The 18625-nt window shown below is 40.4% G+C and overlaps 2 protein-coding genes and 1 non-coding gene across 3 annotated transcripts; 1 reads left to right on the top strand and 2 right to left on the bottom strand.

Annotated features, from left to right (window-relative positions):
• Positions 1-657: 657 nt before the first annotated feature.
• Positions 658-3292, bottom strand: LOC116262699 (probable pectinesterase/pectinesterase inhibitor 20). Its single transcript, XM_031642180.2, has 2 exons — positions 2920-3292; positions 658-1509 (listed from the first exon to the last, which is right to left on the bottom strand). Exons 1-2 carry the CDS (start codon positions 3278-3280, stop codon positions 818-820), a joined length of 1053 nt encoding a protein of 350 aa, XP_031498040.2. The 5' UTR covers positions 3281-3292; the 3' UTR covers positions 658-817.
• Positions 2568-2674, top strand: LOC116263457 (U6 spliceosomal RNA). Its single transcript, XR_004174665.1, has one exon. It is a non-coding gene; the product is annotated as a U6 spliceosomal RNA (small nuclear RNA).
• LOC126410464 (probable pectinesterase/pectinesterase inhibitor 41) lies at positions 3292-3918 on the bottom strand (the record flags this gene model as incomplete). Its single annotated transcript, XM_050080209.1, has 1 exon — positions 3292-3918. A coding segment is annotated over exon 1 (627 nt), but the record flags the coding sequence as incomplete, so codon positions are not given.
• Between the last annotated feature and the right edge of the window lie 14707 nt (positions 3919-18625).

Here is an 18625-nt window from a genome sequence, read left to right as displayed (position 1 = left end):
CCAATGTTGTGCACTCATTTTAATCGGAGCTCATTTGCTATACAGCTGCATATGGAGACTAGTAAGTCAAGCCCTACTTCTCTAGGAGACCTCTTTGTTCGACTGTAATAGCTGCTTTCAGGCACTTGTATAGTATTGCATCCTCACAGCCTGCATTACTTCTTTCCCATTGAACCACCTCATGGATAAGGTATTCCTTGTGCATTACTTAGTAAAATAATAGTAATACAACATATATAGAAATCCATACTCTAGGAAAACGCAAAGCGATAAAAAGAAAAGGCATCGGCTCGACCATTAATCCCTTTTAACGATATTAAATTCCCCGCAGTGCCGTCCACAGGTTGCCCATGCTGATGAGACTTTGGCGACAATTAACTTCATTTTTCGTCCAAATCAAGCCATGCTCGACTATGAAGGGTAGACTTCACTTCTAGTTGTCAACGACACATGTCCATGCACATGCTGCAGTCGGCCATGGTGAAGCGAAGTTGTGGACTGCAACCACAATTCGATTACATACTCTAATTAATGAACTCGTGTTATATACGGGCACGGACCAAACTAATTAGAAGAATGGGCATTCCAAAGCGATCACTCAAGATCAGATATATATTATTGCCTACCAAGGCCCAAAAAATCCAGCATCTCAGAATATATAATGGCCTTACATAGGGCTACGAAGAAATGAAACGAAGAGCTTGTCAACAACTGAAAGAGGGAAAAAAACATACATGAGGTAATAAAAAAATTCATTTCACGCTTTGAGTAAGAGCGTTTTATCCATCTTCGTTCTAAGGATTAATCCTGGTCCCGGTCAGGCCAGCCCTGCTGTGAAGGGCACACTCGTAGGAGGCAGCCAAACATCTCCCTGCACAAAGTTGGCCACTGTGAAATTGCTTGCGTCGACGGCATTCATCACATGGAATCCCGGCCATGTGACCCTCTTGTCCGTCTTCGAGCCCGGACCACTGTTATTATACTCCCCATAGTACAAAGTACTCAACGCAAAGTCACCGGACCACGGCGCCCAACCGGTAGGGTCGATCAGACTGCCGATGCTGGACAGCATATACACCGTCCGTGAGTACTCTTTCCAGGGCCTCCCAAGAAATGACTTGACCTTATAACTTGCCGCTGCTAGCTCCGGGGTGGCCAAGATGTCGCTCCCTATTATAGATGTGCCAGTGTTCTGATTCGGATCCGTTCTCCCTTGAGCTGTGAACATGTTGTTCTGGCCACTTGCTGGCAGCCTAGCGTAAAGCTTGCACTTCTGGAAGACGACGGCCGCATTGCCAAAGATGAAGTCCACGGTGCCATAGACGTTGCACTCGCGGTAGAACTGGCGCATGGAGTGCGTATAGAGTGTGTCTTGGTATCCTTCAAAACTGCATTTGTAGAAAGTGGAGAGATCGGCGCCGTTCCTCACCGCCACTGCCTGATGCTTGTCTGGCCCAGCCGTGTTCCGGACCGTGAAGTTCATTCCCACAAAGTTCTTTCCAACTACAACTGCAGCCATCATGGAAAACTTCCTACTTAAACTACATCCAATCAATACACTATCTATATGAACGATTAAGAGAATAGAGAAGTTTATTTGTCACGAAGGACGTCTAAATTTAGTTTGGGCTTTATTCAATCTTCAACCGAGTCACAGTCTACGTCACACGGAAAAGGCTTGAATATGATGCCGATATCCAATGAAAACTTGGATCAAGGATATATATGGGCTTATGTGATAGACAAGAAAAAAGGAGCGGATTATTTATGTCGTGCACGAAATTATGGTTAGTGATGAAGCCCCTGATTATTATTATTATTTTTTTTAAGAACTTTTTTAAGGACAAAAAAGAAAACTGAAAAAAGTTAAAAGACTAAAAAGAAAAAAACTTTTTTTAAATAATTTCCCAAATATCTTCTTCCTACCACTATCCACATTGGACCTAAGACCAACCCATCATATGCATGGAGGAATATAATTGGGTCAAACCTTTGGGTCCATTAAAAAATCGTTTTAGGTACTGAAGTCTCAAGACGAACCCATGTGGGTCGCTTTTAAGGACTCCAGCCTCAAGAAGGCCGTTGAATGGGTTTCATTTATTGACCTCATGCAAAATTGCACAAGCCTAAACCCGGCCGATCGCATTTACCCAGCACCTATCATTTTACATTGGGTTGCAAATTAACTGCACTAAATTATTAAAACTCAACCGTGCAGTTGGTTTGGCAGAAGGCATAAGATGAGTCTCATCTCTGGTTCAATTCCTGTGGTGTTGAGATGAATACTGAGTAGATGAGGGTTTCTCTCTCTCTCTCTCTCTCTCTCTCTCCTGAGGGCAAGCGGGTCGTGCTAGCTGGATCGGACCTAGGAAGTACAGGATCCATCTTACACGGATTTGGTGTTTGGGATCAGACCCTCGTGTGAATCTTATGAACTGTGCCTGGGTTCGACAGCAAAGGTCCAAATTTGAAATGGTGCACGATCAGGTGTTTGTTGAACTGAGATCCGTCAAAGAAATTCAGAAAGAAGTCAACCATGCTACAAGAGAGGAGGTGGTCTCATCTTGGTTTTCTCTTCCAAAACATCCAATAAAATTGGAACGACAGAGAGAAGATTAGCAAGGCTGTTGAGCAAGGATGACTGTTCTCAGTCTCAGCCATGTGAAAGAGGTTTATGGTGTATTCGATCTTTCCATGGCGAAAATGAACCAAAGGGTCTATTTGATTCGCATTTCTCAGGACAGAATCCGACCGTCTTTTCTGATTCTCTATTTGTTAACTAAATTCGAGGGCATCGGACACCGGTTAAGTTGGTATCTCTCCTTCAACTCTCTGGCAGATAAGTTGGAAGATGCAAAAGAAATAAAACCACAGCCTTGGACAACGAAAATAATAGAAGAAAAGGAAATGGAGGCCTACTGAATGTAGCAGAATTGAAGGTGGTCCATCCGTCTCCGACGCTGCGATTGCCGGTGATGATAGTGTTGTTGATCCCAGCACCCACCATCATTATGTTCGTCTTGCTCGAGTTTACCGACACGTACTCCTCGTAAACCCCGGCCTTTATGTTGATCAAGTAGTAGCCATTTTGGACATTCACCTTGTCGGGCGCAGCTGCAATGGCGTCGTTGATCGTCCTGAAATCCGCCTTCCCCGTTTTCGCCACAACCACCGTGCTTTTCACCAACGGTACTGTCTGAGCGGCCGATCTCCGATTAGAACGCAACCGGAAAATGTACTTGTTAACCCAACGGGGCACGCCGTCCGGCCCCACCCTCATTTCGTCCAGCAGATGGCGACCCCAATGGCCCCACTGCCTGTGGCCCCTCCGGGCCAGGAGTGAGCGAACAGGTCGAGGGAGGACCGGTACAGCTCGGATCCATTAACCAGCGGGTCGTAGACCTCGCGTCTGCTTCTCAGGAAAGGTAAGAGGGAAGCCTGGTCGAGCCCATCGTAGCAGGTCTGCTGGTTGGTGACGATGGCGCTGAGCAGGGTGTGGAGTTCGTCGGTCTCGTCGTCGGGGAGGTTGGTGTTGCCTGTGTCGTTGAGACTGGTATAGGAGAAGTCGAGGAAGTTGGAATTGAGCTGGGAGAGGAGGAGGCAGTCCTCGAGAGCGCCCACTGCCTGGCCAGAGAGGGTGGTGGCACTAAACTTGAGTGCTTGGTCAATCAAGAAAGTGAACGTCCGGGACTGAAGAACGGACCGAAAGAGGAGGAAGCGGCCATAATGGTAGAGGTCCCACCGGCCTTGGCGGGGGAGTATGGACCTGCAGAAGGCCGGGTTGGTGGTGATGCTGCAGGCTTCGTTCGGCGGTACAGGCGTTGTGAGGTTCTGTGAGAGTGAGGAAGGGATGAGGACAATGAAAATGGTTGTAAAGATGGCGATGAATACGGGCAAGTGCATATTGGTGCTTGTCATATTACTCTCTCGCTCTCTCTTCTCGCTCGCCCTTGTTTTCTTAGTCACTGGGGACGAGTGCAGGTATATACAAATACATATAGCTCTTTGCCAGGTAACGTGTTTTGAATTTCCTCATACATAACAAATAAGAAATCGATGGACTTAATAAGTAGAAACTGGTAACGAATAAAAAAATGGACCTTCATGGGAAAAGAAAGTCACCGGGTGAGATATTCTCATACGAATCTTGCTATTGATTTTGGTCTCAAGGGAAAGCCCATACGCAATCTGCAACTTGGTATTAATTTCACCAAGTATATATGGGCGCATAAAATGCTGGCAAATAAATGGTGTAATAAAAGGCAGTTGAGGTCTACGGCCGCATAGGAAAGAAGAGACTTTGTAAAATCAGCTTGTGTGAAGAACGGACGAAAGCCGAAGGCCAGATCCTTGAGGCGGTCTTGTGAACGAGTTCGACTCGCCCCTAGTCCGCTGACGGCCACCATATTCTATGGACAGGTAATCGTGCAAGGCGTCAGCTGAAACCATGAGTGCAAATATGAACCAGCTGCTAGCGGTTTTTCATGGAGGAAAGGTCAGAGCTGCTATTATATATGTTTCTTATGCCTCATCGCCAAGAAATTAATGATCAAGTGGAAGAGTCTAGATTTCTCTTTTCTCTATCTGCCAAAAAATTAATGATACGTACTTTGGGCTTAATCAATTAGTGATAAGAGTTCCGCTTGCCCATTAAACGGCTAGCCCACCAATTGTACTCGCCATGAAGATATCGACTCCACCGACACAAGCGGTGCTGACCTTTCTCGTTGACGAGAGAATATGTTGATCCCATGCTTTCCTTTTAAAATTATAGGCATCTCAGATCTGCTGAGTCAGGTTTTTGGTTTTTTAATACCTGTGGAGTTTGTGGCGCCCATTCCCTACCCACAAGGAAACCCTTCCGCCGTTCTGACACTATTCATGACAAAGTGTGAGCGAGTTAATTGCCAGTGAAATGTTAAAGCTGGGAACTACTTCCGAATGCATCAAGTCAATGGATCGCCTATGTACTACAACCTAGGCCGATGTACACCTTTTACCACAACCGGTGGTATCTATGGAGTTGGTAAGAAACGGAAGGCATGTTAGTTAGATTACATTTTTAATTTCCTCATTAATTTCTTTAGCAAAACGTCGCAATTCCATTGAATTGATCTTCAGGAACATCAGAATCGGTTTAATTCATATGAACAATTTCACTTCCTCCTGCAAAAGCAAAATTTAGTAGAACATGAAAGCCTGCATGAAGATCTTGTAACAGCTGCAAATTTTGTGATATGAATGCCAAGGATCGCTAACCTTGGAATAATTGCGAGATCGGCAATATCTGTACTTAACATTGTATGTACAGACACACATTGTAATGTCAATAGAACCACACAAAATGCTAGTCACCAAAATGCAATTGCTCTTGGACTTTATGCTTCCTTAGGCTGTGTTGGACAACTACCCTTGATTACATCTGCAACTGTAGTCAAAATCTTTCAAGAAAAGTGTAAATTAAATTCTGGAGTAGTTAAAACAAAAAAATAGTGATTATCAAAAACTTGTACCCATAGGTGGACTTAAAATCATATCCAGATAAACATGAAGCAAATCTGACATAACTAACGGATTTCTGGTTCAGTCGGACAACTACACTACGAATGCCCTTGCGTGGTTGTGATCACTCCGGATTCACTGCGCCCTTTTGTCAAGTTCATTTGCTTCCTTTTTCAAATTTCATTTGTTGCTGTGTTTCGACAGTGAACACTAGATCCGCCGTTCACGGCCGCCACTGCAAGATGATCAGGACCTGTTCTCGATGTTCAATAGCCAAAAGAACGTAGTTGAATACATATATATTCTTTAATATATATTGAACGATCCATTAATGACAAGGAATCTCCCTAACATGAGCGGTCAATTAATCCTTTTAATTGGCCGAACATTTGTTTTTAGATTTGCAGTTGTCCTCTGGCCTAGCTCTGTGATGGTACCAAACTATGTGATGGTGCCACGTCCAGGGTTCGCAAACTGGTAGATGAAGAGTTGAAATGAGGATGAATAAGGTATCTCAAAATATTTCCTCTTAAACATATTCTTGTTATCTGGTTTATCATATTGTTACTTCTTTTTGGATTAATAGCTCCGCTTTTGTTCGCTCTGTCGTCTCCAACAACAATCTGTTGGAGTCTTGTAAGTAAAGTTGCAGCAACCATTCCTCTCTCTCTTTCTCTCCCTCTTATGTGCCAGTCAGTGTGTGGGTCGTCTGTGTTTTCTGATGGGGATAAGAATCAAATAGCTGCCTCAGATCTACCTTCTCTAAGTACTGCCTGCTCCGGACAATACTTTTGGGGATGCTCTTCATTTAGCGGCATGTTTTTTCCAAATTTGTAAAATCCGCCACCCCTTTTTTCCTGTTTTTCTGCTGTCGGTCTCACACGTACTGACACCGGTGAGCACTTTCGGTGTTAAATCTTTCCAGCACAAAACAGATGATAGGTAGCAAAGCTTGCGACCAGTCGCTATTTGTTTTGTGCATTTCACTTGTACATTTCGGAATGACATAACAAGGTTATCATCACGTCATTTTTTCTTTTTTCTATTTTAAAGCCAGAGGTGAGACAAAAATTTTAAGATAATATCTCATTTTAGGAGAATTTGCTGGAGACTACCACAAGATCACGCCGCCAGACTTTCTTTTCGTACAATTAATTATTAGGAAAAAATTGCTATTTTTCAATTTATCCTTTTCGATCCTTCTTTTCTTGCCCATATTTAATCTTTTAGTGATGTGAAAATATTCTCATGAGAAAATCTCTATCTGCCTTATGAAAATAAATATACTCTTATCATTTCTATATTTTTTCTACCACATTTCCTCCTTTTTACTTGTTCAAATTTATGATTCTCTCTCTCTCCCTCTCTCTCTCTCTCTCTCTCAGTTGCCCGTTGTCTCCCTTGCTTTTCAACTTGGTTGCTGAGAGCTTTTCTGCGCTTTTCCATCACGCAACGGTCGTTGGCTTCCTCACACCCCATTCGCTCCCCCACTTACCGTCCTTCTCCACCCTTCAGTATGCTGATGATTTTCTTCTGTTCGGCAGTGCTTCTCGCCAGCAGGTTGTGAGAACTTGGCTCATCCTTCGGGTCTTTGAGCTCATCTCAGGTCTTTCTATCAATTCCGCCAAATGTCACCTCTCCTTCATTCACGCGGATCCGGCCACGGTACTTCTCGCGGAAGCTTGCTTTGGGTGTAAGGCTACTAGTCTGCCCATGGACTATCTGGGGCTTCAGATTACGTTGTCGCCTCCTGCTCCTTCTTTTTGGGATGGGGTGGAGCAGAAGCTTACGGATCGCCTTCAGTGTTGGCAGGGAAAGCTGCTTTCTCTTCCAGGTCGGATTACTTTGGCTAAGCACTGCCTCGCGTCGGTTCCTCTCCATGCTTTGTCTGTCTTTCGGCCTCCTGTGGCTGTCTTGCGTAGGTTTGATAAGCTTATTCGTAAGTTTGTTTGGGATGGTGATCGACCTTCAGATCGTCTTGCGCATTGGGATGTGGTTGCCTTTCCGCGTCTTCTTGGGGGTGCTGGGGTTACCAACCTTAGTCGGGCTTGTGAGTCTTCCCTGTGTTCTTGGTGGTGGCGGTTAGCTACTGAACATTCTCCCATCACCCAATTCATTAGTTCAAAATTCGACCTGCCTTCCCCTAGCGTCTGGCATAGTTCTATATCTCACATCTCCCCTTCCCACTTTTGGTCCGACATGCTTTCTGTCCTTCCTCTTTTCCTCCGCCTTGCTGACCTCTCATCGTTCACGTCCACATCCTGGCCCCTTTCACCTACCCGTGAGTTCACTTTTTCTTCTTGCTACCTGGCCTCTTTGGTCTCCTGGCCCATCTCCTCGAGCCATTGCTTTTGTCTGGCTTTTTTCTGACTGACCATATCAACACTTTTGATCACCTACAGCGCCTTGGCATCAGTTTGGCTAACCAGTGTCCCTTATGTCTTGTTGCGACTGAGTCTAGGGTCCACCTTTTTACTTCTTGCCCTTTTTTCTTTAGTGTCCTTGCTTCTACTTGGTCTTCCCTTGTTAGTAATCTTTCAAACCCACCATCCATTCGTCTTTTCTTCCTCTTTTGTCCTTCCCCCACCTGACTGCTTCTTGGGGTCATGTCTGGAGGCCGTGGCTCATTTCAGCTTGGTGACGCATTTGGGTGGAGCGCAACAACAGGGTCTTCAGGGGCACCTTCTCTTCACCAGATTCTGTGGCTCGTCTTGTGCAAGGGGATATCCAGTTCGCCATTCGGATAAAGCGCCGCCGCCTGACTGCGGGTGGGTGACTGTGCCGTTTCGTCTTTCTTCTTCTCTCTTATTTTTCTGTGCATTATATTGTTTATTTGTTCCTCCTGCTTGCGTAATTTTGTTCTTTGCGGATTGTTTTTATATTTAGGGGACCTCTTGTCCCCAAATTTTGTTATATATTCTCATTTTATCGGCTCTCTCTCTCTCTCTCTCTCTCTCTCTCTCTCTCCTCCCCATAAAATTTTGTATGCCTAATTTTGTTATGTTTCCAAAAGGACGCATTAAATGTTGCTCTATCTATGCATGCTTAACTTTGTGGTGAGTTTATTTTATATTTTTGTTCTTATTTTTATATCTCATTTTTGTTAATTTTGTTTAGCATATTTTTTTGTCTAAGCTGCAAGCTAAATATAGCGCTGAAGACTCAGAATCAGAGACGAATGGCTATGTGATTTCCTTTTCCTTTTTAGTAAGTCAAGAAACTTCTGGCGGTGAACTTCTTCACCGGTATAAATCTATCATTTTAGTAAACCATAACACCAACAAAAATGTGAACATAACAGAGTAAAACCGACGTTCAATGGCGTTCAGTCATGCTGTTAGTAAATGTTATTTTTTTTACAAACGTAGTGTGAAAATGTCAGTAAAAATATAATTGACATTACTTTTGTTGTTGTGAGCACCGGGGTCTGGCTGGGTCGGCCCGTTGGGCTTCAAGCCCGGGACCGGTTAATAATAAAAAAATAATTTTAAATTATAAAATAAATTTTTATAATATAAATTTTTAATAATAAGATACATATTATTAAATTTAAAAAAAATTAAAAAAATATTTTAAAATATGTAACGGGCAAAATCCAGCCGAACCTAACCAACCCGGGCCGCACCATCGAGCCTGACCCGAGACCCAGTTTTCTTGGCCGGGGCCGGATACAGCTGTACCGGGTACCCACTCGATGGCGGCTCGGCCCTAGCAAAACACTTTAGAGCAGTGGAAAAGAGCAGTAGAAAGAGGAGGGTTTGACCTGCGCTCACTCTATCGTGTGAGGCAGGCTTGAGGCGCACGAGTCAAGTATGAAATTAGGTTTGAAACTTCTCTAGTGATCCCTTTTCTCACTTGTATTGTTTTGCCTTTCGTTTTTGGCGATTATATGGTAATACAATGGGAACAACACGCGGAGAGGATGATTCTTACATATTATAGAATAGGTAGATCATCATTCTTTTTTGGTAAGCAGACATAAAAGGTGAAAGTTGCAGTTGCTTTTGTTCTTTTCTTTTGTTTTTTGGCTATACGATACCTTTTCAAACCGAGTATAGTTATGTTTTAGTTTTAGGTTTCGATATACAAAGCTAATTTATTTGTTGTATTTGGGCTATACTTCTGATTACCAATTTTTCAGTGAATATCAATAAAAGCAGGCATTCCTTTTCAGTTTTCTGCTGTATTTGAGGTTGTTTTTCTCGTATGCTTTTGGACAAGAACCTGCTCTGCATTAGCTATGAGCGATCACTAGCGATTGGGATGTTAGTCCCCTGATTAGTAATCTGGTCTGATTGATGGGTACGTGGTTTGATTAATGTCTGGTGTATCTGTTGGGTTGCGTCCAGCCTCAAGATAAGGAGAAGAAGAAGAGGAAGGCAAAGAAGAGAAGAGGAGAAGCAAGGCGCGTGGGTCGATTGGCACGCCAAAAAAAAAGAGGAAAGACAAAGAAGGAAAAATGAAGGGAGTCTTCATTGGGTGATTTCTTTCTTGAATCTTTGGGACTCTTTCTTTCATTCGCATAAGAGAGTGTTATTGTTCTCTTGAGTTCACTGTTTTTCTTAAAACAGTAGGGATATTGTTGCTCGTGTATTTGCCTCTCTTTCTTGATATATAGAAAGTCTCTCTTGCCCGTGGTTTTTTACCCCATTATTGGGGGTTTTTTCACGTAAATTGGTCTCTTATTTTTCTGCATTATTTAGCATATATTTTGACGTATATTGCTGCAATAGTGGTGTTGGAAACTCGTTCTTATGCTCGCTGCCATGTGATTCCGTTTTTAGCAGTTTTGTGGTGGTTTGCCTATTTTATTGTTGTTGAGCTTTCTTTTGAGGGACACGACTATAACAAAGTGGTATCAGAGCCAGGTTAACGCCAGGTTAGCGTCAGGTGGTTGTGTGCATTCTTATTGAAGGATGGAGTCGACCCCCACTAGGATGGTCTCTTCAAATGGGAACAATTGAACCATATGGAAAGCTAAAATGGAAGATTTGCTATATTGTAAAGACTTATATGCATCCATTGAGAACCAGAAGCCAGCGAATATGACAGATGAAAAATAGAAGTTATTGGATAGGAAAACCATTGGCACAATCAGACAATGGTTAGATGACTATGTTTTTCATTTGGTATCCGCAGAGACGAGCGCAAAGTTGTTATGGCAGAAGTTGCATGATCTTTACGAGAGGAAAACAGCTGGGAACAAGGCTTTCTTGATTAGGCAATTGGTTAATCTGAAACTTAGAGAGGAAAAACCAGTGTCAGAGCATTTGAATGAAGTACAGAGCATGTCGGCCATGAAAATAATATTAGATGATGAGTTACAGGCACTCTTGTTGCTTAATTCTTTTCCCGACAGTTGGGAGACTTTAGTTGTTTCTTTGAGCAACTCCTCTCCAGATGGTGTGCTTATGATGAAGCATGTAACCAGCAGCATTCTAAATGAAGAAACAATGAGAAAGTCTCTTGGTACTGGTAGCTCGCAAGTGCTAGTGATGGGAGACAGGGGCAGACAGAAGAACCGTAACAAATGGCATGACAGGTCAAACTCTAGGTCCGAATCAAGACCCAAGATGACAGGTAAATGTTTTCACTGTGGTATTCCAGGACACAAGAAGATTGATTGCAGGAAATTGAAAGAAAAAAAAGAGCAGAAAAAGAAGACTTTATTTTTATCTGAAAAAATGATTGTCCTACAGTTCAAAATGGTGATTCTACATGGATTTTAGATACAGGGGCATCATATCATGCCACACCATGTAGAGAGTTATTCTTATCCTACAGAGCATGATTTTGGAGTAGTTCACATGGACAACAGTGACACTTCGGCGCCCATAGGCAGTTAAATATCCAATTTTACATCTGTCAGACTTCTGCCAATACCTGCTTTTCTTTTCAATTTGCTTAAGACTAGTTGGGGGGGGGGATTGAGAACTTAATTTAAATGGAACGCACATAGAAAGAGTTCTTCATCTAGAAAGCATCTTGGTTCCTTTGGTTCATGGTTCCTTTGCTGTTGCAGTCTGTGCTTGTGTTGCAGTCTGCAAGAAAGCGTCTGATCGTGAACTTGCCTAACAAATAATGCCGGAAGTGCGTTTCATAAACGAATTCTTCATCCAGATTTCGATTATAAAGATTGGATTTTTTCTTGTTTATACATGTTTGTAGTATTGCCATACTATTTTGAGCTTGGTTCATGATCGGTTAACATCTGGGTTGACTTGCTTTGGTTCCTCGGTTCCAAATATATGTCCGGTTTATATTGGATCCAATCTTGATGTTTGTTTACTTGTGGGATCCAATTATGGTAGTATGTTGTTAAATAATGTTTTCTTTGACAAGGAAGTTGTTATCATTAATAGTTCATGAGGTGTAACATAACACTCTTGTATTGAAATCCACCTTTTTTTCTATTTTCCTATGTAGCTCTCAACGTATACTGGCAATCTGGGAGTGTTTTCGGGGTTTAAGTCATTCCATTCTGTAGCAGGTGGAATGAGCAAAACAAATAACAGGTGGCAAAGCTTGCCATATGCTATTTGTTTTATGCATTTCACATTCGATGGTGGTGGAATAATATAACAAATAACATGTTTTATTCGCCACACGTACAGCTCGATAGGGTATTAGAGTGTAAGGTTATCACTATATTTCACATCACTTTTTCTTCTTAATTTTCTTTTTCCCTTTTAGCGAGAGGTGGGACATAAACTTCAAGACAAGTTCTCATTTTTAAAGGAATTTGTTGGAGAAGACCTCTAGATCATGCCCCCATATTTTCTTTTCGTGAAATTAATTTGGAAAAAACTGCTATTTTTTTTTAATTTGTTCTCCAGAGCAGTGTGCTTTCTGATTCAAGAGGTCAATATGGGAAAGTATAAAATTTCATCTTTTCTAGAGGAGTATTGCAATAAACAAATTTGGTATTTCCATTTGGTTGTTGCCATGTGCGAAAAACAAAACATCATTTGAAAAAGAGTTCGAATATATATGCAAGGCTCACTTGATCCTTATTGAGATCAGCATCTTAAAAGATGAAAAATGTTTCCGGAGTTTTAGGTAAGTGCGAAATATCTCAAGACTCTGAGTAGTGGGTAGCAGTTACCTTGAACTCATAAAAAAAAAAATGTGTCTGCTAAAAACAGCATTGATATATATATATATATATATATATATATATATATATATATATATTAACTTCTCGAGATTAGAGGCAACGTTTATAATTACAGTTTTTTTTTCCCAGCATACCGCATAATAATTTAGACATGTGCTTTGGGAATATTTTTTTCCAAATACATTAATTTTATTATCAAAACCATTTGAAAGGGCTATACTGAAATACGCGAATGCTATTCTCATTTCTCCCTGGTCCCTCAGTCGCTAACAAGTAGAGAAAAGCTTGCAGCCTCAATTAGGCAACTCTCTCTCTCTCAAGGGGTCAGACTTCTTTGAAACGTTTCCCTTCTTCAGGAGAAATAGTTCAAGGGTGTGTTTTTGTAACTTTATAAGGATGACAACATAGAAATGCTTAGGCGGCAAAATGCATTGGAACTGATCAGAATCGATTCATGGGCCTTAAAATTGCACTTCCTCAAACTTATTGTTTAGGCACATGTGTGTTTTCCTTTTCTCAGTGACACAGCTAGTCATCCAAACTATGATCAGCACGACTCATCTACGTTGCAATACCGGAGCTAGGTGTGGGCAATTGCCCACACAAAACCATATAGTTTATTCTTTTTTTTTTTACCATATTGATTCTTTAACATATTTTAGTTTATCACATGGTGGTGCCCCTCAAAGCGGACATTTCTTATATCAACACTTCTTTGCCACAAATTTCTAGCTTCCCCGCCGATCTAAGATATAGTTCCTTAAATAAGGTCGCGATGTATATTTAATATAATATTTACAAGAAGGATTAATGTTTGATGTCGCAGGTGATTCAGTTCATGATGGACATATACCGGCCAGCATTATAAAGCTTGGATGGTGAGCCTTTTGTATATGACGGTGGGGCAATTGGGCACCACGCTATAATATGGTAAATTCGCCTATGATATCATATGACAACATATGCGTCAACCACAATGTCATGTGACAACATATGCATCAACCACTGGCACTAAGCACCTAATTTATATTAATCGTTTCTTAATGAAAAAGCCTAAGCAAGGAATACTTGCTGGGCCAATGAGATATAATATAGAAGCTTTTCTACGAGTTTCATTCGGCCTCACTCTGGAAATTTAGTAAAAAGAGAAGGCAACCATGCTAGGACAGGGCAAATATACGCAACCCTTATATCATCTTCAATGAGAGGCTCCCGATTTTTATTCGTTCTAGGGAGAAGAAAAATCGTCAAGCAACTTAAAGCCTATTCGGGAAATGCTAAAAGCATGTCACAAGTTTGGTTTTAGCATACAAGCGTCTTCAAATTTGCTTGGTTTTGGTATCATAACAAGCAAGTTGAGAACCAGGACACTTAACCATATAGCTAGACACTTAACCAAGATTCTTGACAATCTTAGATACAAAACTAAACTTTCAATGAAGTGTTAATGAAGACACATTTCAGTGTTTGGAACTTCCGAATTGTACCATGATCTTGAAAACATGGGTGGGGTGCACTGCTCAGGGGCATAAACAGTTTGTATTCAGGCATAGTCTCGCTTAATTTATGGAATTCAGCTTAATGGAACCCAATGTAACCAGATTTTGAGTCGGAATCAAATTCAGAACCTGTTTTTAAAGCCAAGTTTGGGTCCAACTAAAATTAGATATGATGTATGTAGTAATTCGTGCTGGACCTTTTCCAGCTCCTAGTCGGTGATGAGACTTGGATGGTTGGATGTGGGTCCACTTGAAACTACATATCAATTCCGAACTTATCTAGTAATGGACCCGGATCTTTGCTCTCCTCAGTTCGAAACTTGTTGTTATGTGTGTCATGGCGAACCTGGCAGTTTTCTACTCGTTTTGATAAGGGCTGACAATCCATATGGATTGAGACAGGCCAACACGCGCCAACGTTGACAACAGTAGTTAGTGACTGGTCGATGAAATACGACTGAACAATTCAGAAGTGTTGGAAGAAAATTCTGACCTAATGTTTCTTTCGAGCAAAGAGAAAACACCCTGTTCTTATTGAGTTTCGTTCAATTATGACTGTTTGATGTATTGTATCAAGCAGTGAAAGGTTGAAGGATTTTTCCGTCTAGACCCAAATGCAGAAATCCATATTATATATATATATATATAAACCCTCATATAAATGGTGGAGATTAAGTTAAAAAAAAAAAATAAGAATAAGGACACGTTAGCTACCAAGTAACGATTTAAACCTATATACATCTTTGCTGTGATTTTCTTGGGGCAATGGAAAAATCTTCTGCTATTCTTCAAAAGATTTCTTGTTACTGCAGCAATATCAGGAAAATTTCGAGGGATGAAATTTTTAGCATAAGGAAACAAGTTATCAATGCATGAAAAACTCGAGGAAGACAGAATAACCATGAAAGCTAGAATACGAAATGGTAGATTAATAGCGGAAAACCTATGGACCTTTTGATGATCTAGTTGCTTCCTTATGACCAAGATAAGTTCTTTCGCTAAATTAATTAATTGACGGAGAACTTTCATTTGGGAGATCACTTATATATATATATATATATATAATCCTAACTCTGGGTTTCATGTTTCTGATTTCCCCAATATGGGTTTCAGTTTAATTTACTGCCCTTAAAAAATAAGGGCAATTTCTGTCATTGGATCTTTAACTAATTATTATTTATGGTAAAGAAATGACGATATTTTAATCTTGCACTTCATTGTATAGATACATAACGAGTAAAGAAAGCAGAAGATAGAGTGGCTCAATTTTGATCATAGAAAGCATCCTTGCAAGGAAAAAAAAAAAAAAGCCTCAGCCAAACTAATATGCATTTCTTTTGTAAGATAACCAAGAAAGGGTTAGGCAAACCCTACATATGTGGCATTGCTGACATGAGAGACTGCTTTGATATGCTTCTGAAAAAGGCAGAGCTTGCTACAATTAAGGACGCCAAAATATCAAATTGTGAATGGGACGTACCCTTTACCATACGGCAAATTGGATATGGATTCAAATAAAAAGTTTGTACTATATTCAAATCCGGCTTTTAAGTTAACGATTCAAATTTGATCTAAATCCGACTTATAAATTCACAACCAATATGAATCCAAATTTTAAGTACACAAATGGATCCCGACCGTACTATGAGATGCAAAGAACAAACTTTCTGAATGTATTGGATATTGGGTACAAAATAATATTTAAAGCTGAATATAGCCGCATTGTTATTTAAAACTGAAACCGGAATCTGATCGGATAACTTTTCTTTAATCTGAATATGATTTGACTTCTTAAATTTGGATTTTTTTTTTTTTTGTATTTGACTTTTTGATCCAATTTGATCAGTTGCATATTTCATCTGAATATGATCCATTAACTTTTGAACTTCCAGTTGAATTCTAAATTGCCGTGCTTCATTTCATAATAAATCATCAAATGCCAAGGTGAAAACTGTTGGAAAATAGCCATTGTAAGAAAAATACAATCGAATAAACCTCTCAAAAAGCTCTCTTCTCATAAAAGTAATTAAGAAACTGTGATCGTTAGTTTGGAAAATCTAGGACTCGATATACATAAAACTGATGTCATTTTTGAGATGATTCATATTATTAATGGTTAAACCCTATAGTAAAAGGTGTGTTTTCTGTCGATGTTTAGGGTTTTAGACATGAAAATCATATTTAATGCTTACTTTAGTGAGAAAGCACTAGAAAAATGACAGCTCCAAATAGAAGGTGCCAAACCTAAAAACAGGGAGAGGGAGAATCTAACAAATTCAACATATTGAAAGTAAATCAATTCTAACAACTCCCACATATCTTTGTATCGCACATTTTCTTCTTATTCTAAAAAAGGAGTATATATATTGTAATTTCATAGTTTTGATCTCTAGGTTACATGCATGTTGGGTCCCAAAGACACCCGTGACAAGCTGAGTGACACACTGGCCTAGAAGGAGCAAGCTCATCCTTCCTGTTTCAGTTTTTTTATAGGAATACATAAAGCCTCTGGGTATAAGTTTGATAAGGAAATCTTTCTCTCCACCTCGGTTTTGGAGTGAAGTACAACAAGATGCTCGTAATTAAATAAGTCTAAGAAGAATATTAGAGGCGTTTGAGCGCGGGTGAATTTCATGGCTACCAGGCCAAGATTGAAATGAAAGCCAGTTTGAATTAAACAAGATGAGAATCTGATGCTTGATGTTATTTTTCACAAGCAAACTAGTTCTTTCTAGGGGAACAAAAAATGGTGACAGAAGAAGCATTGTGAGAGTTTGAACTCTGACCATCTGTTCCGGGGTCATTAATATAAATCACTGATTTAGCGTCAAAATTAAGAACTTGATACTCTTAATATTGATTGCCTAAACATAACGATGGTAACAAACTAGAATAAGGATCAAAGCAAATTGCTCCCAACCAGGGGCGGAGGGAGGGGGGACCCACCTAGGCCTTGGCCCACCCCGAACTACTTGGAAAAAAAAAATTACATTAGAAAAATAAAAAACTTTTAGTTGTTGAATGTATTTTTTTTACTTAGGTTCAGTTTGGCCCTACCCAAATTTGAGGTTGGATTATTTGGCCCGTCTTTAAACGAAATCCTGACTCCGCCCCTGATCCCGACCCTTAGTTGTGGGATTGGTGAATAAAATTAGTTCCTTCTGAAAGGCGTAGGTAGGTGGCTAGAATTGTTCGTGGCCAAATGTTCAGGTTAAAGATTCTTGATCATTAGTAATGCAAAGACAGCGCGAAATTGGACCAAACAAGGATGAGGCATTCAGTAGTAGACCTTGTAACATGCATCCGACTTTTCTCATATCTTTCATTGGCTCACCTAATGCTTTATGAATCATGAATGATCTTTCAGTTCCCATACCTAATGCTTCACGAATCGTGATTCGTGAATAGCCTTGTAACTGATATCCATTGGTTAAAAGGTCTCTTGTTTTAAATTGAAAAGCAGAGCTGCAAAAATCACCCAATTCGATGCTGCCTATACGGGAATGGTTCTTTATGCAATTGAGTACTATTGTAGAAAACATTGGTGTCAATAGTATGAAGAGGTTCACCTACTTTTTCCACGCCTCCAGTGTTTAAGGGAAATTTAATAGTCTCGTAAATGATGTCCGAGGTAATCGGAGGTCATTGGGAATCTCAAATCTCTGGATTTTCTGTCAAACCCTTTCTCATCCAATCTGAAATCTGAGGTTTTGGTCATAAAATAAAGATTTTAAGATTTCAAATCTTCTTTAAATTCCAGTATTGTTTATACTGTAGGTGTGATCAGCCTTGGATTTGAAATCTGAGGCTATTAAACACACTCTTAAAGTTGCATCAACATTTTGATAGCAATTGTTGGCAGTTTCTACGTATGGGCAAGACCCAGCAGGGGAGTTCTCATTTTGCGTATCACCGACTTCATTTCTCGTGGTTGTGGGGAGAGGTAAGCATCGTTCATTATTGGTTCTGCTTCATTGTGGCAATGTCCGCCGGAATTCCATTGCCCACCACTTGAATAAAAAAAATCAATAACCATCGGGTTGCAGAAATGAAGTAGAAGTCAGCACCAAAGGGTGAGAGAATCAATTGAACCAACTAAAAGGAAGTGGCAGCAGTTTAACTGTAATGTTCATTTGAAAAAGCTCTAAAAAAACTGTGGTCTTGTTGGGGTTCACATTTGCATCGACCCATTTAGCCCATGTCATGAGTGCCCTCAAGCAAGCTCTTTCAACTTCAAGATAACCATACTTATTGTTCTCCAGTTTGTAGAAGTCTGTCCTGTCATAATTCTGCATGTTAATTACACCAATAATCTTTAGAAAAATGTTGCATCCAAAGTGTCATTGAGGAAACAAAATTGCACTTTATTTTGTTTTTTTCTCTTTTGGTTGGAAAAATGGTGCATCCAATGTTGCTTGTTTATCATTGGACACCAGCAGAAAAGAAATTTTTTTTTTGTTGGCATATTTTAATTTTGGTATCTGGAGAGGCAAAATTTTACCCGTTA

This window comes from Nymphaea colorata, chromosome 10, assembly GCF_008831285.2.
Source record: "Nymphaea colorata isolate Beijing-Zhang1983 chromosome 10, ASM883128v2, whole genome shotgun sequence".
In the NCBI taxonomy this organism is placed as follows: domain Eukaryota; kingdom Viridiplantae; phylum Streptophyta; class Magnoliopsida; order Nymphaeales; family Nymphaeaceae; genus Nymphaea; species Nymphaea colorata.
The sequence above is the reverse complement of the archived record's forward strand: the minus strand, read 5'-3'. Positions and strand labels throughout refer to the sequence as shown.

Bases quoted from the DNA above. Each gene is read 5' to 3' on its own strand.
- LOC116262699 (XM_031642180.2), bottom strand. From the start codon at position 3,280: ATGAGGGTGGGGCCGGACGGCGTGCCCCGTTGGGTTAACAAGTACATT. The intron at 1,510-2,919 runs GTAGGCCTCCAT...TGATGGCTGCAG, and splicing joins CTTCAATTCTGCTACATTCA to TTGTAGTTGGAAAGAACTTT.